The 25,496-nt window shown below is 37.0% G+C and overlaps 2 protein-coding genes across 3 annotated transcripts in view; one reads left to right on the forward strand and one right to left on the reverse strand.

The window, feature by feature from the left end:
* On the reverse strand, positions 1-9,703 carry six4a (SIX homeobox 4a). Of its 2 annotated transcripts, XM_051125978.1 has the most exons (4): positions 8,877-9,703; positions 4,273-4,889; positions 3,633-4,126; positions 2-2,026 (listed from the first exon to the last, which is right to left on the reverse strand). In XM_051125978.1, exons 1-3 carry the CDS (start codon positions 9,656-9,658, stop codon positions 3,651-3,653), a joined length of 1,875 nt encoding a protein of 624 aa, XP_050981935.1. In that variant the 5' UTR covers positions 9,659-9,703; the 3' UTR covers positions 2-2,026; positions 3,633-3,650. The 2 variants fall into 2 exon arrangements, with proteins under 2 accessions (XP_050981934.1, XP_050981935.1); XM_051125977.1 differs by having other exon boundaries at positions 1-4,126.
* mnat1 (MNAT1 component of CDK activating kinase) overlaps positions 9,687-25,496 on the forward strand; it is a 27,603-nt gene continuing 11,793 nt past the window's right edge. The window contains exons 1-7 of the mRNA XM_051125981.1: positions 9,687-9,955; positions 10,940-11,057; positions 17,093-17,245; positions 17,345-17,418; positions 17,509-17,612; positions 17,747-17,887; positions 18,302-18,433. Coding sequence (XP_050981938.1) covers positions 10,969-11,057; positions 17,093-17,245; positions 17,345-17,418; positions 17,509-17,612; positions 17,747-17,887; positions 18,302-18,433 — 693 coding nt within the window. The 5' untranslated portion in view covers positions 9,687-9,955; positions 10,940-10,968. The remainder of the gene's footprint in view (positions 9,956-10,939; positions 11,058-17,092; positions 17,246-17,344; positions 17,419-17,508; positions 17,613-17,746; positions 17,888-18,301; positions 18,434-25,496) is intronic.

The following is a 25,496-nucleotide window of genomic DNA, read 5'->3' on the forward strand; positions in this document are numbered from 1 at the left end:
AATTAGTTACTTTTTTAGAGAGTAACTTTCCCCAACACTGATTGTTTCGCTAGATAAGACTCTTCTTCCTTGGCTGGGATTGTTTAAAGCCCTTTAAAGTACATTATCTGTAATTTTTTGTTCTGGAAGTGAAAAGAGATCTTAACGTTGTTATCTTGTTTTCTTTACGTACAAAAAAGTATCTTCATAAAATTACAGTTGAACCACTGATGTTACATGGACCATTTTAACGATATGCTTACTACGTTTCTGTGCCATGCCTTGACCGTGGTTCACTTTCTGACATAAGAAAAGGGTAAGAAAGCTGTCGAATTTCATTAGAACTATCTTAATTTGTGTTCTGAAGATGAACAAAGGTCTTACAGGTTTGGAACAACATGAGAGTGAGTAATTAGTGACAGAGTTTTCCGTTTTTGGTGAACTGTTCCTTTAATCCTGTAGCATTGCGTTTGAGATTCACATAATGACTTGTCAGTGCCATCTGTAACAGTCATTTACAAATCAGAGAGAATTTCTCTGTCTGTTTCTTTGCCTCCTTCTGGACCCCCCTATCAGGAGACGGCAGGGCCTCCAGAAATCGCCCTCCTGTTTATTTGAATTTAGGAGTCTGAGACAAGAGCAGCTTGCTAACAAGCTCCAGACCACCAGGCATGTGCAAACGATCACCGCTGATTTTCCAGCACCCGGCCTGGCCTTTCTGTATCAGGTCTCTGCTTCCCTCCCCGCCCTGGCTACTTAAATCTTTTTATTTGCATGTTTCCTGTCCGTCTGAATATTTAACATCCACTGTAGACATAACAAGAAAACGCAAACAAATCTATGTCGAACGTTTACGAGATCTCTCAGTCATGAATGAAATCACTCGAATGAGGCTGTTTTTCCAGTATAAATATTTAATGAATCACTTTTTGTGCTTCTTATTTGTTTTTGTTTTTTTAGAAAAATACATCATAAGTTTAACATTTTTGTTCATGCTAAAATATTATTCACAAAACTGTTTTGCATTTTGCTCATACATTTACAGCTCATTTCACACCTATATCCTTTTAATTTCTCATAATCCTGTAGGAGACTTTTCATTCATCATCTATGATTTCTAAAAGTCATTTCTCATTTCCAGAATGGCTGCATAGCTTTTGTCATGGAGTTAAATACTGCAGATGTCAAACCAGCACCAATAAGTTAAAAAAAAAATGACAGGCAAACTGAAGACCAACCAAATGCTGAGCCTCAGAAAGCAAGAAGGCACAAATAGCAAACTCAAAACCAAAAACTACTGTAACCAAAACACACACTCTTCCATATACAAACAGCTTACTCGCATAGTGTTTTTTCACATTTACAACTGTGCTGACATGTCTGTTTAATATCTTTTCTGATGTTTCTGGTTTAATGTACAATATAGATTTTAAGCTTTAAATTAAAAAAAAAATCTTATTGCTTGTTATTGCTTTTTAGGTGATATTCAGCTCATTGTGTGCTTACAGGGATGGTTCATTGTAAAACCCAGATGGTGAGTTTAATCAAATCCTTTAGGAAAACAATTGTTTTCACTATTTTGAATGACCTGAAGGTTTAAGTTGCCCATATAAAACAGTTTGCATTTCAAATGAAAGAAGTAGTTCTTAGCATATTTTGTGCACAGATAATACCCTAAATTTTAGGGCACAACATCTGTTACAGCAAGCAGTTGATTACCAACCTTTCTGACTCATCCCTTAATTTGTATAAGCAAACTTTGTGTATTTGTGTTGATATCGTTTGTCTACAAAGAATATTATTTGCCTATTATTATTATGGAAGCTAGGCAATGTAATGACCATGACAATGCTTCAAAGATTGTCAGAGATTTTGTATTTTTAATCTGCATGGGAATAGTGTGTCTGTGCATGTGTGTTTCCACAGGGAGGTGACCTTTAAGGTTTGACTCGGATGACACATGACCAGACGTCCACCTGTCTGCTAAACTCAACTCTTCGTGGCAGAAACTAGCAGGTGACTCTCATAAAACACACATACGTCCACACTGTGAGAGGAAGAGAGATAGAGGGAGCAACAGAGAGAAAATGAGAGCTGTCTAGTACCTGTAGCTCAAAAATTAATGTAAACACTTAAAATAGTATGAAATGATTGATGGAAGTGATATGGAGAAAATCTTGAAAAAATATTCTTCTTTTATACACTACCAGTCAAATGTTTTTGAACAGTAAGATTTTTAATGTTTTTTAAAAGAATGTTCTTCGGCTGACCAAGCCTGCATTTATTAGATCCAAAATACAGCAAAATCAGTAATATTATGAAATATTTTTACTATTTAAAATTTTCAGCCTCATTACTGCAGTCTTCAGTATCACATGATCTTTCAGAAATCATTATAATATGCTGGTTCAAGAAAGATTTTTTATTACAATTATCAGTATTTTAAAAAGTTGAGTACATTTTTCAGGATTCTAGAAAGATAAATAGAAAGATCCAAAGATCAGCATTTATCTGAGATACAAAGCTTTTGTAACATTATACACTATACCATTCTTTTTGGGAATGAAATTATAGAAATCAATACTTTTATTTAGCAAGGATGCTTTAAATCGATCAAAGGTGATGACAAAGACATTTATTGTTACAAAAGATTTCTATTTCAGATAAATGCTGTTCTTCTGAACTTTCTATTCATCAAAAAAACCTGAAAAAAATCTACTCAGCTGTTTTCAGCATAATAATGATAAAAAATGTTTTTTTGAGCAGCCAATCAGAATATTAGAATGATTTCTGAAGGATCATATGACTGGAGTAATGATGCTAAAAATTCAGTTTAAATAGATTATTTAAATAGAAAGCAGTTATTTTAAATAGTAAAAATATTTCAAAACTTTGCTGTAGTTTGGATCAAATAAATGCAGGCTTGGTGAAATTTTTTTTTTTTTTTAATTTTACTGTTCAAAAACTTTTGACTGGTTGTGTATACCAGGGGTTTTCAAACTTTCTGATACCACAGACTTCCAAATGATTATTCCCTTGCAAGCAGCCCATTCCTAAAATATAATGGTAGCTTCAGCCTGTATGTACAAAAACCTCATTTCTACTCTGAAAAATAAAAATATATTTTAAATATCTAAAATATTATAGTTTTTACCATTGTACTCTGTTTCCTTTTTTCTACCCATCAGTTAGAAAAGATACAGAATAGAAACAAAGAATAAAATAATTGTAATTAATCTCTGGATTTTAGGCCAGAATGAAATTTTATTTAATTACTTACAATATATTTTTATGTAAAGTATTTATTTATGTATGTATGTATGTATGTATTTTACACTATATTTTGTTCAGTTTGAAAACTCCTGTTATACACAACTATTGATAAAGCAAAGCTGAAAATGGTAACTGTGCATAGAAATAGACGGAAAGAGGAAAAGAAAAAGAAAATCAAACACTTTAAAAAACTGTGTTCTCCATATATGACTTTGCATAGATTCTCCAAACCAAACTGGAGTCAAACCAAGTGACAGATTTGCCAAAATAATTTAATACTTAAAAAAAAAACATCAAAACATTCAGGCTGAAAACATAAAAAACTCCTAAAACATAAAAATTCTAAATAATGTTGTGATTTTTGGTAAAAAGTATTTTACCTCCATCTCCACTTAAGTTCAAAGGTCAGTCATCTCTTCCTCTATATGCACTGTTTTTAGTTTTGTCAGCTGTTTTTCCCCTTCATCCTCCAATTCTCTCATCTCACCCTTCCCTCCCTCTGAAACCGCACATAGGAAGTCTCCATTTAGGTTTGAGGTCATCTGGGCATCATGACCTCTGAACTCACCGGTAAGGTCCGTTTGGGCGAGTAAGGGTGTGCTCACTGTGAGAGTGGTGTAGTCTTGTTGGGTTGTTGTCATGGTTGTGTTAAGTGAGGTGGGAGAGCTGTGGGTGGGATCAGGACTGTAACCCAGGTGGTAAAGGTATCCACCAGTCTCCAAAGGTTCCTTCTTCACAGCAGACAGTGTATGTACACTACCCAGGCCGTAGAGTGCTGTGCTGGGCTCAAGAGAGGTCAGCTGTAGCCTGTCCTGCTCCTCCACCTGGTTGTGGCACAGAGAGCCGGGAGCAGGAGAACTGCCATCAACAATGCCTGACAGAAAGAGAAATGAGAACAGAAGATGAGAGAGAGGATAAAGCTCTCAAACATATATACAGTTCATATTCAGTTATTATTTGGTTCATGGGTCAGTGACCACAACAAAAAATCTTTGATGATGTTTGATAAGACCCACTCACCTTGTGTGACTGGTGAGGGTGAAGAAGATGATGAAAGTTGCAAGGAAGGAAGTACCACCTTGTTGCTAAGCAGTGAGGTCCCATTGCCTTCAGAAACCAAGCTGTAACCTTCAAGCTGCAAGCCGTCGGATGGAGTCACATTGAATGCTGAGTTAACAGATGTATTCTGGTCCTGGACCGACACGTCCTGCCTCACATCCTCTGCTTTCACCTCTATGTTCGTCCCATTCACAGTACAGTGAAATGAGGGGTACAACATTGTGGCTTTATCCTGTCCTGCACCATCATCTGATCTGCAAGCCAGGGACTGGAGTCCCAAGTTCATGCCGCTGAAGAGGACGTGTCCTGTGGAGGACAGAAACGAAGTGGTGCCGTTGTGGAAAACAGAGGCAGGAGTGTTGACTGAGACTCCGTTAAAGATGACAGACGCTGGTGAGACAGAATTCCTGCTGTCTCCAACCTGCTGGACGATGACCCCGGCTTCTAGAGCTCCAGAGCAGATAGGCACAACTGCATTACCCGCAGTCCCATCAGCACAGGTTGACATCGGACACGGGGACAGAGAATCCTGACCTTTACTGCTCTCATCCTCTGTACTGTGATTTCCATCTGACTCACTGAGAGAGAGTGAAAGACAGAGAGATGAGGGACAGTGAGTGTCTTTCTTTTTGTCTCCATCTCTACACTTTATTACAAAAGATTTATGTTCTATATAATTGTTTAATCTTCTTAATTACTAAAGTAATTTATTCATTCTTGTATTGCTATATTATTCTATCCAACTTGTTCTTCAATGCGGAAGTAAACCTGTGGACAAGACTTCCGGTTCATTAAATGCTCTAGGGTGTTTTTTACAACTTGTAATCAGTCGGCCATATTGGCGGTACTTAACATAAACAATGCCACTGAACTGAACGAAACAAGCATATTTTGCTGATTATCGTTGCTGAAAATGGTCAATTATTATCATGTCTGGAGCTGTACTAATCGGTTGGACTGGGGAAAACATTTGGACTACTATAGACTGCCAAAAGCTAATTTAAATCAAGGAGAAGAGTGCAGAAAACTGTCACAAGGAACAAAAAGTGTTTGTGGTTGGCCAAACTAAACCATGACTTCCAGGGCAAGAATCTTGACAACATTCATGTTTGTTCTTATCATTTCCAGTCAGGTAGGTGAAGTATTAGGCTAATATCCCAATTAATACTGCTCATACATATCTTTACCAACTATTAACTTTAGTTTGTCACAATATTGCACCCTTTCCTGCATACTGAGTACTTTTCTATATGATTTAGCAGCTTCCACATGTTTTTTCCATGGTTTAGACACCATAAATTAGTGGAACAACTATTCAGTAGTACATTAACCATGCACAGTGTTCGGGGTAACGCATTACAAGTAACGCGAGTTACGTAATAATATTACTTTGTTCAAGTAACTAGTAAAGTAACGCATTACTTTTTAATTTCTAAGAAAATATTGTTGCTTTTCAAATAAGTAACGCCAGTTACTTTTTTTCCCATTTATTTATTGACAAGTCTCCTGTCTGGAAATTGGGAGTAAACATGATGTTACTGTATTCTAGACTAAATGTGAACATGCATTAATTCATCTCACTCACAAAAAACAGATTCAGTATTTCTCAAAATGAATAAAAACAGTGAAATGCGAACTCAAAATATGACGCAACCCTGCAATAATTAAATGTTAAATAAAACAAATATCTTTTATGTATTTAATTCCATTTTATTAACCAGTGTATTTGCTTCTGACCTTTGATGATGCAATTCCATACTAATAAGCAAAAATTACTTTAAAACATTTGTTACTAAATTAATTTAAAACATTTGTGCTTCATTTTTTTAATAGCTGAAGAGTGATCTCCTGCATAAATGTACTTTTCTTTCAGTCTGAGGTGAATTCATTTCACTTTTGGTGTAAAAGGGCTTTTACATTAGAATTGTTTTATATTAAAAACAAAGAAGCAAACCTTGGTCAGATTTAAAGTAACGGAATAGTAACGTAACACATTACTTTCCATAAAAAGTAACTAAGTAACGTAATTAGTTACTTTTTCAGGGAGTAATGCAAAATTGTAATGCATTACTTTTAAAAGTAACTTTCCCCAACACTGTCCATGCAATCCATGCAATCCAATACTGTTGTTTACAGTGTCGCCAATATGGCCGCGTATCCGGGCGACTGACCAAATCGTGAAGTAAGTGCAAACCCTCTATAAAGAAATAACGCCAAGAATAACAATGTGCAGTAACAAGTAAAACTTGCGCTTGCGTTTGCACTGTGTGTTCATAAATAAGATAATACGTAAAATAACATAATAAGACACCAATTTGCAATATCAAGCAGAAAAACGAGTTTTGTGCAGCTAAAAATAGCTGGACGCGGATGAGACCGGAAGTCGGAAAATTTACAAATGGCTCACGGGAAAAAATGCGGTGGATTTATTGTTAATATTACTTTAAACAATTTCTCAATACACACAACTGAAATAATACGGTTTCACAAACTGAAAATGCTTTGGTATAGCAATAGTGTCGCTAGCAATGTTAAGGTCTTGGGTTCGAATCCCAGGAAAAGCAAGAATCGATCAAATTTAATTATGCACCTTGAAATAAATGTCCTTTTGAATAAAAGTGCCATATGGATAAATGTAAAATGCATAATAAAACATACAGTGAGAATCCAGTTTCAGACTACGACTGTTTGAACACGACCAAATCAGAAGCAACCAAATCATATAAGCTACAAAAAATACACATTTGCGCCAGTTTAAAAGAAAAATATAAATAAACGAAAACTGTACGCCTGTGCTCACTGTGAAAATAGAAGCGAGAAATACTTGGACAAACTCTCAAGAGGGGAAATACTGAATTATTACTTTGCACTCTCTGTTTAACTGTACGAGCGCGGACTGACGCAGCTGCAGGAAGATACAGACGGGAGCGCGCATAGACAAATGGAGAGGTGAGTATCCACTTCACACCGCGGGACCCCCTAGATCACAGCTTTCATGTGTCAGCGGTAATCCTGTCTATACTACAGCCTCTCTTTTACGCACGCACGCACACCATTTGGCGACACAACCCCGCGAACACAGCATGACTTCACAAATGGTCAGTTTTATGTCCACGGTGCCCTTCGCCAAACGGGGATGGGCTGCCTGTGACGAAAGGTTAAATTTAGCTGATATTTTAAAGTACGATACAGCGCGATTCATCCACTGACGATATTTCACAGCGCCTTCAGCTGTTCAAACATAAATTCGTTTAGTTGAGAGAGAAGGGCGCGTTTAGTGAATGACTGCAGCAGCTGTGTGACTCCGACAGGACTTCCACAACTGTCATGTGTCTTTTCACAGCCGGCCAGAAGAGTTTGGCATTTAATGTTTTCGTGATAACGTCATTACGTGTTTGGGAGATTAAACACTGAACGCGTTTTGGCCATCGCGTAGCGTTTGTATTCCTTAGTTTTCCGTGTAAAATCACATTGCAGTATTGTAATTATTATCTAACTTTCATTTTAATATCATAGCCTGCATTTTCAAACACTGATGGTCTATTAAACAGTATAAAAGGTGATGTTTATTGACAATATTAATAATAAAGTGCTACCAAATCTTTGCTATAGGAGTTTCTGGTTGAAACTCTGAATGGGGTTCTTGAGTCTGTAAAGTTTAAAAAAGCCAGAATTGGGCTATTAATATTATCACATTTGGCGTTAGAAAAAAAGCACAGGATGTTCTATATAAAAATAAATGCATGCATCTTCTGAGTAATATTAGCAACAACACATTGCCATAAGATTAACTGTTAGATAAGAACTGAAATTTTAGTTAAAATATTATGGAGTGCAGCTGTACATTTCAAAACTGCCATATTTACGCGAGTGATAAAATATATGATTGATGACAAGAACATTCCTGATTAAGATGCTTCAAGCAATGTGTGACATCAGCTCTCTGTGAATGGAAAAAATGTACGTATGTGTTTGAGGGAGGTCACTTCCACCAGGTGCGCTGGAGCTTTGTTCACAAAGAGAAAACATTAAAGTGAATCCTGTATTACCACCGCATATGTGTGTGTGTGTGTGTGCTAAAATAGAGTGCTGAAGAGGAGGTTTTCCTATCCCCTCTGGCTAAAAAGAAAAGTAAATAGTTCAGAGTGATTTATGTGGTGGGGCGAACCTTACGCGTCAATGGATCCTGAGTAGCTACTCACTCAAAAATAAACACACACATACACGAGGTGGTGACTCACGCCATATATTTTACGCACACGTTTGGATGTCCTTTAGAAGCTGCCTTTTCAAATTTCGATCAAAGCACGTTTTACCTCTGTAATTTAAGATCATTAAGAGTAAATTAAAGATTAGCCTAAACGTACAAAGACTGGGTAACAGCCCACAAGTTGTGACAATGCACAAGCAGACAAGAAGAGCGCTTTAAAATCTCTCTAAGACTTTGCTTTAACTTCTGTGTGTTGTGATCTTCTTAATAAACCAATTAAAACTCTTGGCAAACATTTTTATTCATTCATTCACTGAACAAAGTTTGTGTTTTGTAGGTTTCTAGATTTCCTCACCTTTTGGACTGCGCCTCTGACGGGTTTCTGTCTCTCTGCCTTCTGTTTTTGAACCAGTTGCTGACCTGTGTGAGGGACAGTCCTGTGATCTTGGCCAGATTCCTCTTCTCGGCCGGGGACGGGTACCGGTTCTGCTTATAGAGGTCCTTCAGAGCATTCCTGGATCGCTCTTTGAAGCAGTACACCGTCTCCTCTCCATCCCAGATGGTCCGGGGCAGGGGAAACTTCCGTCGCAGGCGATATTTATCCACTGCGCCCAGCGGTCTACCGCGGGCCTTCTCCGCCTCCGTGTACCGGGCTTTGTACCATAAGTCCTGCAGGGCAGAGTGGCACGAGGGGCTGAAGCTGTGGCTCTCCAAGATGCTGTAAAGCTCCTGGTAGCGCGCCTGGTGGAAGGCCACCAGCGCCTGAGCGCGGAGGATACTCTCGTTACCGCGCAATAAGTCGCTCTGCGGGAGAGACCACAGAAACCGGGCGAGTCGATCCACGTTGCCCCCCTGCTGAAGCGCCTCGCAAACACACGCAACCTGCTCCGGTGAAAAAGCCAAAGAGGTTGCTGCGGGTGAAGTGTGCGCCGACAAAGAGTCCATAGTGGGCATCTTGCACTCCGACGGAGAGGTCTGTTGCTGCCCGACGAGCATCCCGGTGGCCACCGGAGTGTCCAGAGTCAGGAGTTTGACGTGCCCCCGACTGTCCGCGGAGCTCTCGAGAGGCTCCGTGCACTTCACATTTTCCTTTTTGATCTCGCCTGCCACTGTCACTTCACTAGAGGAAACAGACATTGTTTTTATTCTTCACCTCAGATTCCTTTAGTCCGTCACCCCGCCTCGTTTCTGCCCAAAGCTGATCAGGTTACCCGTGCGCCATGCGAGTGATATCGGGTGTCTTTGTAAGTGGATAGCTTTCCCCTTTCGCTCCAAGCAGCGTGACTTCTCAGCCCGATAGTTTGAGGGGGACACACATGATTGGCTACATGAAATTTCGAAAGGGGCGGGGCGAACGCAGCTTCAAGGCGAACGCATTGAAATGAAGCTGTCACTCAGCCGTGACGCGCACCGGCAGGCTCACCTGCGCTATAGGTGAGATCCCATTCGGGGCTTTTGTGTGTTGCTGTGTGTTTACTTTGAGCTTAACAGACTCAGACTGTTCATACAACAGACACTTCAAACGACACACATTTACAAAACGACAAGCCCTACCCCTTAGTTCATTTGTTCACTTCGTTTGAAAGGTTCTTGGTCTTACAGTATTTTCTCTTTAAAAAAAACTTAGTTTTCAATTATTGTTAGTTCAGTATATATATATATATATATATATATATATATATATATATATATATAGTTATAAGTTTATAATATAATAAATGTGACCTTTAAATAATATAATAAATGTGACAATTATTTGTGACCTTTAAGTAGCACGGATATATTTGTAGCAATTGCCAAAAATACATTGTATAGGTCAAATGATTTTTATTTTAAAAAACGTATTTTTTATTATTAGTAATATGCATTGATAAGAACTTCATTTGGATTTGCTAAATATTTTTTTTTTTTTTTTTTTTTTTTTTTTTTTTTTTTTTTTTTGCAACCTCAGATCCAGATTTTCGAATAGTTGTATCTCGGCCAAATATTGTCCTATCCTAACAAACCATACATCGATGGAAAGCTTATTTATTCAGCTGTGCAAAGCTCAGTTTATAAAAATTGACCCTTATGACTGGTTTTGTGGTCCAGGGTCATATTTATGAAAGGGACAAGGTAAAAAAGAGAAAGAAAAAAAAATAGAAAACAATGGTAATGAATTTACGTAAATCTAGGTTATCTATCTAGATAGATAAGTACATATCTATCTATCTATCTATCTATCTATCTATCTATCTATCTATCTATCTATCTATCTATCTATCTATCTATCAATCTATCAGTGCTGGACAGAGCTCTAACTCAAGAAGTGTTCGAATAGGAACGGTTGTAATAAAGATTTGTTTCCACCAGGGCGATTTTCAATGTGACACTCCTATGCGCTGTGGAGTGTGTTGATTGCTGTTTATTCTTTTGCAGACGGACTAAAACAAATATTAATAATAATAATGGATGATCAGGGATGCCCGAGGTGCAAGACGACCAAATACAGAAACCCATCTCTGAAGCTGATGGTGAATGTGTGTGGACACACGCTGTGAGTACATTACCTAGTCTGTGCAGATCTTAAACATACAGATGTGGGGCTTTATTTATTATAGACAATGCTAAAAGTGTTATTATAGGCGTCTGGTTCGTTTTGCTTGTATATTTGCTATAATCAGGCCAGTGTTTCAACCTGTGAGTGCAGTAAACGGATGTTTTTAAGACATAAATGTTGAGACTCTTCTTACAAAAGGTTATCATGATAATCATAGTTTCAACCGTAACTAAATCATAATAAAATAGCATATGGTGTACTTAAGATATTATAAAGAGCTTTCATAATCATTTACAATTCATAGTTATGTTTTGATGCACATGTGGCCAGTAAACAAAGCGACAACACAGCAGAACGATTGGAAAAGTTCTGTCATCTGATCTAAAATTGACAGTTTTATTCTAGTAATAACAAACCATTGTAACAATGGTATTTTGGTGGAAACTATTTCTGTGATAAATATGTTAATGTAAATACAGACAAGCGTGTGTTCAAACTAGCTCTTTATTTGGTGCATGAGAGTAGTCATTTAGCCATTAAGAAAGTGTAGTATCTCATGGGTGATGTGTGTCTGAAGTCATGTGACTCCTGCTTTGGATGCCCTTGACCTGCAGAGCACATAAGGACTCACAGTGAACTGCTGACCTGGGACTCAGAGACTGTATGAATATATTACACACTGATGACACACTGCTGGAGACAGTCCAGCACCCAGTCCCCCGATCATTTTATGAGAGTTTATGTCAGTATGCAGAAAATCAGGATGAAGGCAAATACAGCTAATAAATGACTATAGTCTATGATTAAATACAGATGATGGAGTGGAAGGAGATGTTACTTATGTGTTTCTTCAACTATATGGACTTCAGAGAGAAAGTAAACTACGTTTTACAAAGTCACTCAAATTTTAAAACAGTATTGACATTCTTTAAACTGTAAGGGTGATGATACACAGGACAACTTTTTTGAGCAATTTTACCGAGCAACTTTTTTTGAGTAATTTTGCTTTTTTGAGTAATGTTGCACTTCCCTTTGAGAATGGGTAACAAATTTTAATCAGGATAATTTAGATCGATCATGGGCCCTGTGTCTCACCTGGTTTCACGTTGACGGCAAACATTGCCCAAAGTTGCCCAGTGTATCATCAGTTTAAGTGCAGTTGTCAGATACTGTATATATAGGACATCTCAGCTTTATTGCATACTGTAGGGGTGCCCAAACTCTGTCCTGGAGGGCTGGTGTCCTGCAGAGTTTAGCTCCAACCCCAATTAGATACACCTGAACCAGCTAATCAAGCTAGTAGGCATACTAGAAAATTTCTAGCGCAGGGGTGTCAAACTCAGTTCTTGGAGGGCTGCAGCCCTGCATAGTTTAGATTCAACCCTAATTAAACACACCTGATCCAGCTAATCAAGTCATTCAGGCTTGTTTGACAACTACATGGTTTGTGTGTTAGAGCAGGGTTGGAACTAAACTCTGCAGGGCTGCGGCCCTCCAGGACCGGAGTTTGACACCCCTGTCCTAACGGGTGTGTTGAGGCAAGTTGGAGCCAAATTCTGCAGGACACCAGCCCTCCGGGACCGAGTTGGGCACCCCGGCATACTGTATATGCAAAATGTAGTAACTCAAAAATGCAGTAACTCAAAACATTGCATTAATTCTTCAGTTATTGTATCAGAAAACTGAGTTTTCATTTTGTGAGCTGTACTGTTCAAAGAGTTTAGGTGTTTTTGTTTTGTTGTTGTTGTTTTTTGCCATGGCAGTCAGCCATGCAAATGTCATGTTTGTTCTACTTTTTTGTTGACACTTAGTTTTACCTAGCTGAATGCTGTTGTGTATCACACTGAGCTTCTAAGATTTCAGCAATTGGTATATGAAATAAGTATTTGACCCCTTCGCAAAACATGACTTAAAACTTGGTGGCAAAACCCTTGTTGGCATTCAGAGGTCAGATGTTTCTTGTAGTTGGCCACCAGGTTCATATCTCAGGAGGGATTTTATCCCACCCTTCTTTGCAGATCCTCTTCAAGTCATTAAGGTTTTGAGGCTGACGTTTGGCTTCCTCCACAGATTTTCTATGGGATTAAGGTCTGGAGACTGGCTAGGCCACTCCAAGACCTTAATGTGCTTGTTCTTGAGCCACTCCTTTGTTGCCTTGGCCTTGTGTTTTGGGTCATTGTCATGCTTGAATACCCATCCACGACCCATTTTTAATGAGGGAAGGGGTTTTCACCCAAGATTTGACGGTACATGGCCCCGTCTATTTGTCCCTTAGCAGAAAAACACCTCCAAAGCAGGACGTTTCCACCTCCATGTTTGACCTATTCACCAAGAAGCTTGGCGATGGTCTTGTAGCCCATTCCAGCCTTGTGTAGGGCTACAGTCTTGTCCCTGACATCCTTGGACAGCTGTTTGGTCTTGGTTGATTGATTGGTCCCTTTAAGAGAGTGCTCCTGATCTCAGCTCCGTACCTGTATAAAAGACATCTGGGAGCCAGAAATCTTGCTGATTGATAGGGAATCAAATACTTATTTCACTCATTAAAATGCAAATCAATTTATAATTTTAAAATGCGTTTTTCTGGATTTTTCCCTGTTATTCTGTCTCTCACTGTTAAAATAAACCTTTAAAACCATTAAAATTATATGTTGATCATTTGTTTGTCAGTGGGCAAATGTACAAAATCAGCAGGGAATTAAATAAATTTTCTCCTACTGTACCTGACAACTTTAAAATAACTAAATGATCATTTTGCATGGGATGGCTCACCTGATGAATAAATGTTTAGAAGTTGTAAAGAGTACAATAATTTCACTCAGAATCAACTCATCAGTTTTAATAAACAAGCTATGTCCAAATTATTTTTGTATATGATTTTTTCTTGCAATTTTATCTTTCAGTGTACTTTCTGCTATAATTCAGTCTCAGTATTGCTAAGCAAATTCAAAGTTTATTGCTAAACTTCAAGCTTAAAACTTTTCTTTTCTTTTGCACATATAAACATGATTAAATAAGAAATTAAAATCAGATGCCTGGACTAATTTTTCTGAACAGTTGTTTTGATAAAAAATATTCTTGTCCTAGAACTGAGTCACAGTGATTGAGAAACATCTTAATGTGTCTTGTTTCTTCAAATATCACATTTCTTATATTTATTATCTCAGACATGACAAAGTACATAACTTTCTTCATTTGTTTTTGAAATCATACCACAAGTGAGGAACAGTCAAAATTTGTGCAGCAATAGATATTTATTTTTACATACAAATATCTATCACAAAAAAACCTAACATTTTCAACTGTTTTTGTATTTTAAGATTAAAAATCCACAAGGGTAAAATACAATCAAACCAAAAAGGCATTTGAAAAACATAAAATCTGTTATATCTGTTTTATTAAAAATCACCAATGGGACATAAAAGTGCCTGTAGTTGAAGAAACGCTGTGTTTGTGGCTGTTAGGCTGATGCTGAGTGTGTCCTGATGACCTGCAGCAGTGAAGAGGGAAGGGCACAAGTAGGTGTGTGTGAGAGATAGTTGATGAGAGGGACACAGGTAGCTTATGTGTGCGTGTTTGTGTGTGAAATGCAGGAGTTTGCAGATTTTGTGTGTGTGTGATGGGGTCAGTTGTGCTGAGTTAGAGGAGTGTAGTAACCTCTCAACATGCTGACAAACACGGATCGGGAGTGGAGGAATGAGCATGGAATGTCTAGCATTTATTCACATGAGAGTCTGTGTTCATACTTGTGTTTTGCAGGCTTCTTTTAAAGGTCTTCTATTCCCTTTCTCTCATATACGCACAGTCACCTTGTATCTGTTTAGGTCAGGGAGAAGTAGAGTTTACTCTCTAAAGTTAAAAAGTGAACAGTTGAGATGTTTCAGAGAAAACCCAGACTAGATGTCAGCTAGTACACATAGTTAATGCTATTATTTTATAGTTATATATTACATTTAAAGGAGGAGTCCACTTCCAGAGCAACAATTCACAAATAATTTACTCACCCCCTTGTCAAGATATCCAAGATATTTATGTCTTTCTGTCTTCAGTCGTAAAGAAATTATGGTTTTTGAGGAAAACATTTCAGTTTTTTTTTCATATAATGAACTTGATTGGTGCCCCGATTTTGAACTTCCAAAATGTAGTTTAAATGCAGCTTCAAATTGCTCTAAATGATCCCAGCCGAGGAAGAAGGGTCTTATCTAACAAAACGATCGGTCATTTTTTTTGGAAAATAAAAATGTGTATGCTTTTTAAGCACAAAAGCTCGTGTAGCACAGGTTCTGGGATGCGCGTTCACGTACTATTGAATCATGTTGAAAGGTCACGCCTGAACGTAGGCGGAACTACAGACCCGGTGTTTACAAAGTGAACGCACAAAGACTAAGAAAGTGCAAGTAAGTCAAACGCTGTTTACAAACAAAAAGGTACAACGATGTCGGACGATTCTGAAGTTGTAGGCGAAAATAAGAGTTTTCGCGATACTCTGTCTTTTTTTAGCCGGAGTACACAGACGATGAACTTAGATGTGATTCGTAGTAATGGGATGGGAAGTTCAGATCATTTTACCGACTCGGACTCGGACCGGAGTCCCGTTCAGCAAAATTAATGATTTTTTTTTTTCCGAGTCATTTCGTTACTTTTAGCAAAATATAATTACAATGTTATGTGTTACTTCCCTAACACATCTACTGCTTACACAAACGTTGATTACACTACAAACAAGTCAAAACTATAATGCTATAAGAAACAGAAAAGATTAATTCATTGTGGTCTTTAGTCTATGATTAGCTCACCTCGCCTCTTATCTGACAAGTTTTCGAGTTTGAGTCGTTCGTTCATCAAGTGACAGCCCCATAAGCTCAACCAATGCAGTGTGAGCCGGAAAAAGAATTGATTAGTTCATCTCTCGAGTCTTCGGTTTTGAGTCGTTCGTTCATCACGTGACAGCCCAATAAGATGAACGAATGACTCGAAAAACCTGAAGACTCGAAACAGGTGTACTAATTTCAGTACAGAACCTAATATGATGCTGCGCATGCACGACTGAACGAATCACTCCCTGAGATGACACGTTCTTCCTGAGTCACATTAAAGATTCGTTCAAAATGAACGAATCGTTCAAGAATGACCCATTACTAATTCGTAGCATCGTAAATGCGCATCCCAGAGCCTGTGCTACACAATTTTAATTCTTTGAAAAAAAAAAAAAACAAAAAAAAATTGACAGATTGTTTCACTAGATAAGACCCTTCTTCCTCAGCTGGGATCATTTAGAGCCCTTTGAAGGTGCATTTAAACATTTTGGAAGTTCAAAATCGGGGCACCAATCAAGTCCATTATATGAAGAAAAATCCTGAAATGTTTTCCTCAAAAACCCTAATTTCTTTACGACTGAAGAAAGAAAGACATGAACATCTTGGATGACAAGGAGGTTGAGTAAATTATTTGTAAATTGTTGTTCTGGAAGTGGACTTCTCCTTTAATTTCCAGTCACCAGCAAAGATTGTTTACAAAAAGATGGTATTGAACAGTTTTAGAGAGCAGCTTATTCTATAGAAAGAATGGGGAAATTAAAAAAGTAAAGTTAAACTGCTCAGCGGAAAATTACAGATAGTTTACTGTTTTTTAAGAAAATCTTGTTGAAACTCAGCATTAGTTATATGCATAAATCCTGGGCAAGATATACCATTGGTTTTTAACACACACTGCACTTTGTCAGCCCTTAATGTGTACGTCTGCTTTGCTTCAAACCCATCCCGTCATCACTCCATTATGATTGAGTAAGACTACCACACACACGCATATCAAGCCTCTGTTTTATCCATTAGTCTAACTTATGGCTCCGTTTGGAAAGTTTTTCGGGCCAAATTTTACCCTCTGAAGCAGTGAGATGATTGAAATGTGTGTTTGTGTGGAATCGCTTCTAAAGGCTTTTCCAGCAGATTTCACATTTCATTACTGTTTATTTTGACCCTCGTTCAGCAGACCTTCTGCCAATGTGAGTAAAATGTTTTTGTGTGTGTGTGTTTCAGGTGTGAGAGCTGTGTGGAGATGCTGTTTGTCCGTGGCTCAGGTAACTGTGTGCAGTGTAACACTCCTCTCAGAAAGAGTAACTTCCGCGTGCAGCTCTTCGAAGATCCAGCCATCGATAAAGAGGTGGAGATCCGCAAGAAGGTTCTCAAAATGTATGTGGCAGAGAAACTGTATATGTACATCCAAAATGGTCTTATTGGCTAATTATAGTATTTTAATTATGTGTTTCTTCTGTTTCTTTCATCTTTCAGCTATAATAAGAGGGAATTAGATTTTTCCACTCTAAAAGAATATAATGACTACCTGGAGCAAGTGGAGGACATTGGTGAGATGCATATATAAATTATTTATTCATGTTTACATATGTTTTAAATCTTTTTTTGTGTTTTAAATGTATTTTTTTGTGTGTCTCCAGTGTTTAACCTGACAAATAATGTAGATGTTGAAAGGACCAAGCAGATAATGGAACAGTATCAGCGAGATAACAAAGACGTTATACAGAGAAACAAAGCCAAACTGGTGAGTATGTGTGCATGGTTCTGATTGGACAGTTGGATAATTTCACAAGTGAGAACCTTATGTAAGCAGAAATAGAGCGTTTTATTTTATTTTATTTTATTCTCCCCCTTAATTTAATATTGCTTCTCTATTAGACACGTGAGCAGGAGGAGTTGGAGGAGCTGTTGTTACAGGAGCAGCAGAATTCAGAGCAGAGGAGACTGGAGACCCTGCAGGAAGAACAGAGACAACTACAGGCCAAACGGAAAAACAAACAGGCCCTTTTGGATGAACTGGTACACACACACTTTAAGTGTTGATTTGGTCCATGGGTTGATATCTCATGGTCTTTCTACTTCAGCATGTGCATCTGACTTTAGACTTCGTCCTTTATGTCTGTAGTTGTCAACTGATAGTCCATAAATGTGTTATAGGTCTGTGGACTATTATGTAAAACAATTATAAAAATTTTTAAGCTATTTTAGATACTTCACACACAATATATAAAACAATTTTTTTATCTTGTTGAAGTTGCAGCCTAGTTAGTTGTGGTGCTTCTGAAAACAATACAAGTTGGAGTCCAACTTACTTGTTATTTCCTGATTTTTCCCCACCTATCCATCACTGTCCTCTCTTCACTCTTCACTGTCAATTAAAGTGTCAAAGGAATGTTTAAAATAAAAGCATATTCTCAATGTTTGTGTTTGCAGGAAAGTTCCAAGTTACCTGCGGCTGTGCTGTTGGCCCAACATAAAGATCGAGCCGCCCAACTGGAGACCCAGATAGAAAAACAGAAGCAAAATGTCAAGCCAGCAAACATCTTCTCTACTGGAATAATGATGGTGAGGGAACAACACATGCAAACACACATGCCGGCATAATCGCTAGGGCTGACAGTGGATAACATTTTAAAAAGGAAACTATCCCTTTAATAGTTAATCAAGTTATTTCCAGGAGTTGCAGAGAAATGCCACCAAATTAAAGCTTATGATTAGGTAATTAAATATGATAATGATAATTAAAATCCATTCATTTTTTTTATTTTTCCACAACAAATGTATGTGTGTGTGTATATATATATATATATATATATATATATATATATATATATATAAATGCACTACCTGCATTTATTTGATCCAAAGTACAGCAAAAACAGTAATATTTTGAAATATTTTTACCATTTAAAATAGCTGTTTTTTTATTTGAATATTTTTTAAAACGTAATTTATTCCTGTGATTTTAAAGCGGAATTTTAGCATCATTACTCCAGTCATATGATCCTTCAGAAATTATTGTAATATTATGATTTGCTGCTCAAAAACATTTATTATTATTATTATGTTGAAAACAGTGGAGTAGACTTTTTCAGGTTTCTTTGATGAATAGAAAGTTCAGAAGAACAGCATTTATCTGAAATAGAAATCTTTTGTAACAGTAAAAATGTCTTTTAAATTGATCAAAACTGATTATAATCATCCTTACTAAATAAAAATATTAATTTCTTTAAATTCTTACCCAGAAATGTAAATGGTATAGTGTATAATGTTAACTTTTTATTTCAGATAAATGCTGATATTTGGCTTTTTCTATTCATAAAAGAATCCTGAAAAATGTACTGTTTTAGATATTAATAATAATAAAAAGTGTTTCTTGAACAAAAAATCAGCATATTAGAATGATTTCTGAAGGGTCATGTAACACTGAAGACTGTAGTAATGATGCTGAATAATTAGCTTTGATTACAGCAATAAATATTTTTAAATATATTCAAATAGAAAACAGTTATTTTAAAAATAAAAAAAAATATTTCAAAATTTTACTGTTTTTGCTGTTCTTTGGATGAAATAAATGCAGGCTTGGTAAGCAGAAGAGACTTCTTTAAAAACAAAAAATCTTTTGACTGGTATTGTGTGTGTGTGGATAAAAATTATAATTTTTTTATTATAATTACATGTATTAATTTTATGATTTATTTTTTTCAACAGTGAATTGCTAAAGTGCTAAATTTACATATTAATAATGATAATATACTAGTAATAATAATCATTTGAGAGTAGTAAATGACTTTCTAAACAATAGACATCATAAATTTTTTTTTTTTCATGTTTATAAATATGTTTCCTGTGTAATATTCAGCACCCTTTGTGCACAAGCTTTTGCGTACACACAGACACACCGGCATGTTTGTATTAGCCCGTGTTTGAGTATGACGTGGGAGTGTGTGTCTGTGTGTGTGTTTATATCATTTTGTGGTGTTGTAAAGCAGGTAAGACAGGTTTGTTCTTTAAAAAAAATCCCGTCAGCGGTCACTGCAAAGGACACGGACCTGAACCAACATGTCATGAATGTGTATGCAAACGATGAGGGGGAGCAATACGTCTCAAAAACTGCCGTTTGAGAGTAAAAACAGAAACAGTGTGCACAATTGTCAGTGTTTGTGTGTGTGTATTCAAGTGCATAAGTTTCCACAAACGTGTCTTGTGGTTGGCATGAGGAGATGAGTGGTGTGTACATTGGCATGGATTTTGGCACATGGAGGATAGTATCGGCAAAAAAGTGTTTGTCAGCTTTAGATGGCTTTACGCTACTGGGCTGGAGGCACGCGTATATGGTTATATTTAACACACAGATGTTTCTGAGCGGTGCAGTTAAGCAGTGTGTGTGTTCGTCTGACTTTTTACAGGCAGAATCATACTCCGCATACATGTGGAGAGAGCCAGTAGAGGCTTGGAGATCAAAATAGTGTGTGTTACAGGGCATGGAGAGGGCATTGGCTCTCACACTTGTTACTTGAGCTCAGTTAATGCCAGCTGGAGGGTCCACAAAGCTCACTTTATCCCCACTGAACCTGTATGTGTGTTCACTAGTGTTACACGGTAGATTCGGGTCACTTTCTCAGTGTGACTTCAGTGACTGATGATGATTTTGCTGTGAATGGGACAAGATTTTTAAGATGATGTGTTGATGAGTATATTTTATTGTGTTTGTTGTAATATCTGTGTTTTTGTGACATTTTCCTCTCGTGCCCCATGCAGAGCGGTGTGAGTGTGTGATCATTTTAAAATGTGCTGATCTGAGGTGTGTGTGTGTGTGTGTGTGTGTGTGAAGGTCAGCAGAGGTGCTGATAGACAGTTTATATTTGTTGACCTTGGAGTGTCCTGAAGACTTGCATAGTCAGAGTCCCGACGCGCTCTCCCGCCCGATCCCATGTGAAACAGAAACCTTTTGCCGTTTTCTCACATTCCTCTCGACTTAACCGAAAAAGAAATTTACTCAGAACACGCATTGTTCAGTGGAGTTCTGTCAAAAGTAATTCTGTGAAAACGTTTGTGGACATTCATTGTTTGAAGATATTGTAGCAATAGTTAACAAAAATTCTACTGTATAATTTAGCAATGTTTTTTAACCAGGGATTATTAGAAAACTTCAAAATGGCAGGGTTTCTGCCAGCCGTTAAAAAGTCTTAAAATTAGTTGTATCAAATTTAAGGCCATAAAAAGTATAAAATGGTACAAGAAAGTCTTAATTAATTGGGGACGGAAAAACGAGAATTGTGACATGTCTTAATGTGACGATTGAACTTCAAAATGTAAGCGCTGCACACTTCAAACTCAGGTGCTGCGCTGTCTGCGGGAAATGGCTATAATTCTGCCGTTTCAAAAGCGCCACCTGCTGGCAGAGTATGAATTTGTATTTGCATTTTTCAATAAGCCTGTTGTTTTTGTTCAGACCAATATGAAAATCAACTAGTTTTTGCACTTCAAATACGCAGAGTTGTAAATGTGAACTGGTGGATCAACAAGATACTGCATTATAAAAATCTTAGTCATTAAGACAGGAAAATATATTTAAATTTTATTTAATTAATGCTTGATTGATAATAGTTGTTTAAATTTTTGACCCATCCATTTTCTTAAAAATTGTTTAAAGGCTGAAATGTGAGATTTATCATTTTGTAAAACTTTGTTTTTGTGAAAACCTGTATCTGAACTGTAAATCATGCTTTTTTACAGTCATTTTACAGTTTAATATGTTACCATAAACATTGTCCTACCTTGCTCATATAGTATTAAATTTAACAAGTTATAAATCTTAAATTTGAGCTTAAAATTCCTGCAGATACCCTGAATGGGGTCAGAGGATGACTTAAAATATTTAAATGAATAAATGATTATTAATATAGAAAATAATCTAACGCTAATCTACATTTAAAATGCTAAAGACCGATTTAAGTTAAAATCATGAATTTTTAAAGTAATTTAAGCACTACTATTATAAGAACTTTTTTGGATTAAATATTTAAAGTAGTTGAGAAATCAGTATCTTGAACATCGAGAGCCAAAATTTATAAAATCTTAAATGCATTAATAACACTGTTAAAATTGATGAGAAATTAAATAAAAAATTGAAATGTATGTCAAATCAGCTAAATATAATTGCAAAAATGAACCAGTATGTCTATGACAATTCCCTGGCCTATTGCTTTGCTTTCCTTTTGTCAGATGCATTTAATGTAAACGTAAATTATCAGAATGAAGAACTCTTTAAAAATTTTCTCTAAAAGCCAATTTTTGGCTCAAGGTGCACAAGTTTTTATCAGTCCAATGGAAAGCAAAGCTGTTTTCAATGTGCAGGGCTGCAACAGTTAGTTTAATTCAGCAGTTCTTTCAAGGTTCACACCATCGTATTTACATCAAAAAGCTATTTTAAATTTTAGTCACATGGCTCTTAATGTCTAATGACCTAAACTCTGCAGGACATAGACACTTCAGGACCGACGTTGCCTATCCCTGGTCTAAATTAATGGCTTACAGCAGAGTAAGCTTTAAAGTCTATGGTCAGCTTCGTTCACCTTCAGAACACAAATTAAGATATTTTTGATGAAAACCAGCGCTTTCTGGCCCTGGATAGACAGCAACACAACTGAGGCGTTCAAGGCCCAGAAAGCTAGTAAAGGCATCATTAAAATAGTCCATGTGACATCAGTGGTTCAACCATAATGTTATGAAGCTATGAGAATACTTTTTGTGTGCGAAGAAAACAAAAATAATGACACTTGAACAATTCCAACAAAAAGCGTAGCGTTTCACGGCTGCTGGATCAGCAGCACCACATGCATATGTCCTGGTACTCTCATAAACGCACATCGAATACTGACACAGAAGAGAAAAATTGTTGAATAAAGTCGTTATTTTTTTTTTTTTTTTTTTGTACACAAAAAGTATTCTGGTGGCTTCATAACATTAAGGTTGAACCACTGATGTCACATGGACTATTGTATTAATATCCTTACTACCTTTCTGGACCTTGAACGTGGTAGTTGCATTACTGACTATGCAGGGTCAGAAAGCTCTTGGATTTCATCAAAAATATCTTAATTTGTGTTCTGAAGATGAACAAGCATCTTACGGGTTTGGAACGACATGAGGATGAGTAGCTAATAACAGGATTTTCCTTTTTAATGTACAGTAGCAAAGACAGCCTGTCTTTATCCTATTAAATTATGGTAAGTAAAACTAAATTATGACTGGTTTTGGTGCAAGAAACTTTGATTTGAATAAAATTCTACGCAAGTTTATACAGTTCCCTTGAAGATTTACATATCTGTTTTGGAAACAGCCTTCTTTTGGTCTCCTTCCCAAAACCAGCTTTGAGAAGGAATGGTTTATAACAGAATTTTCCCAAATCCCATCCCACATTCTGGTTGATACATGCAGTTTAAAGCTGGCAAGAACAACTACCAACACACCTCAGAAATAATAACTGGCATTTGTTGGTTTGGTGAGGAAAATTATCACACCCGCAGAATGAACAAACAAATGAGCCGTTGCGTCGTAGAGCCTTTCCTTTGCCAGTCAAAATGTTCTGTGCCTCCCAAGACAGAAGTCTAAAATGCAGAACCAGGGGAGATGGTTTATTTTAAAAATGTAAAATTCAAGTCCACCTCGTAAAAACATGTTTACTATGTGTTAATGTCAAACATATGGACTGATTCACTGCCCAGGCAGGGGTGAGGTTAAAGCGCTGGACGGCACTGAATGTCGAAACGCAGCAGATATATGATTGATTTGAACACAAGGCCCCGTTAAAATGTGTGTAACTGCTTGGAGTGAAACTCTGAATGCACAGACAACCGGAGGGGTGTTTCGGCTCAGGGATTTCCTTCCCTCTCCACCCCCGCACAGTAATGAAGATGGATCGAGCCGGCAGCTCTGTTTTAAGGGCGCTGGGGAGTGAATATGTATCTATAGTCACTCAGCATACTCAGAATCAGCAGCATTTCTCTATATACACACACACATACAACGTCTCAAATAAATGTTGAGCGCAGATGTTCATTTCTGAGTTAGTAAAGATGCGGTAGTGGTTTACCGTGAAGTTTGTGTGTGTGTACTGGAGTTCTGAAGAGTTTTCCACTGGTATTAGGCTGTTGACAGGGTAATCTATGATGGGATGGTTTCTATGTGTTGACATGGAAATCTCTAGACAGATTGTGCTTGTGTGTGAGATGTGAGTTTGGAACTGATCAGACTGGGTGGACAAGAGAATTTATGTTTGTTATTTTGAATTCATTATTAACCACAGACATTTGGTGTGTAAAAAGAAGTAAGTGTTCAATTTGTAGAACCGGAGTGCTGCAACTGCTTTTTATGAACCTACAAGAGTGTGTGTGCTGTTTCATGGGTTCAGTGTGAGGTGAAATAGTTTATATAAATAGACTATAAATAGAATGGCTAGCTGGATAGTACCTTTACCTGAAGAAATGCATCACAACAATACTAGTTTTAAACTGAATGGCATGAATGATATGTCTTAAAGGAGAAGTCCGCTACCAAAACAAAGATTCACATATAATGTACTCACCCCCTTGTCATCCAAGATGTTCATGTCTTTCTTACTTCAGTTGTAAAGAAATTATGTTTTTTGAGGAAAACATTTCTGCATTTTTCTCCATATAATGGACTGATATGGTGCCCCGATTTTGAACTTCCAAAATGCAGTTTAAATGCGGCTTCAAACGATCCCAAATGCAGTTGTAAACAATCCTAGCTGAGGGAGAAGGGTCTTACCTAGCGAAACAATTGGTTATTTTCATTAAAAAAATACAATTTAAATACTTTTTAATCTCAAACGCTCGTCTTGTCTTGCTCTCCCTGAGCTCTGTGTATTCTGACTCAAGACAGTTAGGGTATGTCGAAAAACTCCCATCGTATTTTTTCCCTTAACTTCAAAAATCATTTCAAAATCATCCTACATCACTGAAGTACCGACACAGTCTTTGCAAAGTAAACATGCAAAGAAGATCAAACACCCTTAACAAAAAAAGGTAAAACAGTGATATAGGACAATTTCGAAGTTGAGGGAGAACATGAGATGGGAGTTTTTCGACATACCCTAACTGTCACGAACCGGAACAAAAACTGTGCAAGCAAAGTAACACAAGAAGAGCATTTGCCATTAAAAAGTATATAAATTGTATTCTTTTTATTAAAATAACAGATCGTTTCGCTAGATAAGACCCATCTTTCTCGTCTGGGATCGTTTACAACCGCATTTGGGATCGTTTGAAGCTGCATTTAAACTGCATTTTGGAAGTTCAAAATCGGGGCACCATATCAGTCAATTATATGGAGAAAAATGCTGAAATGTCTTCCTTAAAAAACATCTTAGATGACAGGGGGTGAGTAAATTATTTGTAAATTGTTGTTCTGGAAGTGGACTTCTCCTTTAAGGAGAAGTAAGATTTTTAAAGTATTTTTAAAAAAAAGTTTAAAAATACATGCATAAAAGAACCCTGTTTCCTATATAAATGTATTTTAAAATTACATTTATTTTTAAGGCGAGACACTGCAGGTGAATAGGGTAAAAAAATGAACTAATAGTTATCACCTTACTTACCTA

The sequence above is a fragment of the Labeo rohita genome, chromosome 13, assembly GCF_022985175.1.
Source record: "Labeo rohita strain BAU-BD-2019 chromosome 13, IGBB_LRoh.1.0, whole genome shotgun sequence".
NCBI classification, from domain to species: domain Eukaryota; kingdom Metazoa; phylum Chordata; class Actinopteri; order Cypriniformes; family Cyprinidae; genus Labeo; species Labeo rohita.

Bases quoted from the DNA above. Each gene is read 5' to 3' on its own strand.
- six4a (XM_051125977.1), bottom strand. From the start codon at position 9,658: ATGTCTGTTTCCTCTAGTGAAGTGACAGTGGCAGGCGAGATCAAAAAG. The intron at 4,890-8,876 runs GTGAGGAAATCT...ACTCTCTCTCAG, and splicing joins TCAGAGGCGCAGTCCAAAAG to TGAGTCAGATGGAAATCACA. The intron at 4,127-4,272 runs GTGAGTGGGTCT...TCTTTCTGTCAG, and splicing joins ACCCTCACCAGTCACACAAG to GCATTGTTGATGGCAGTTCT.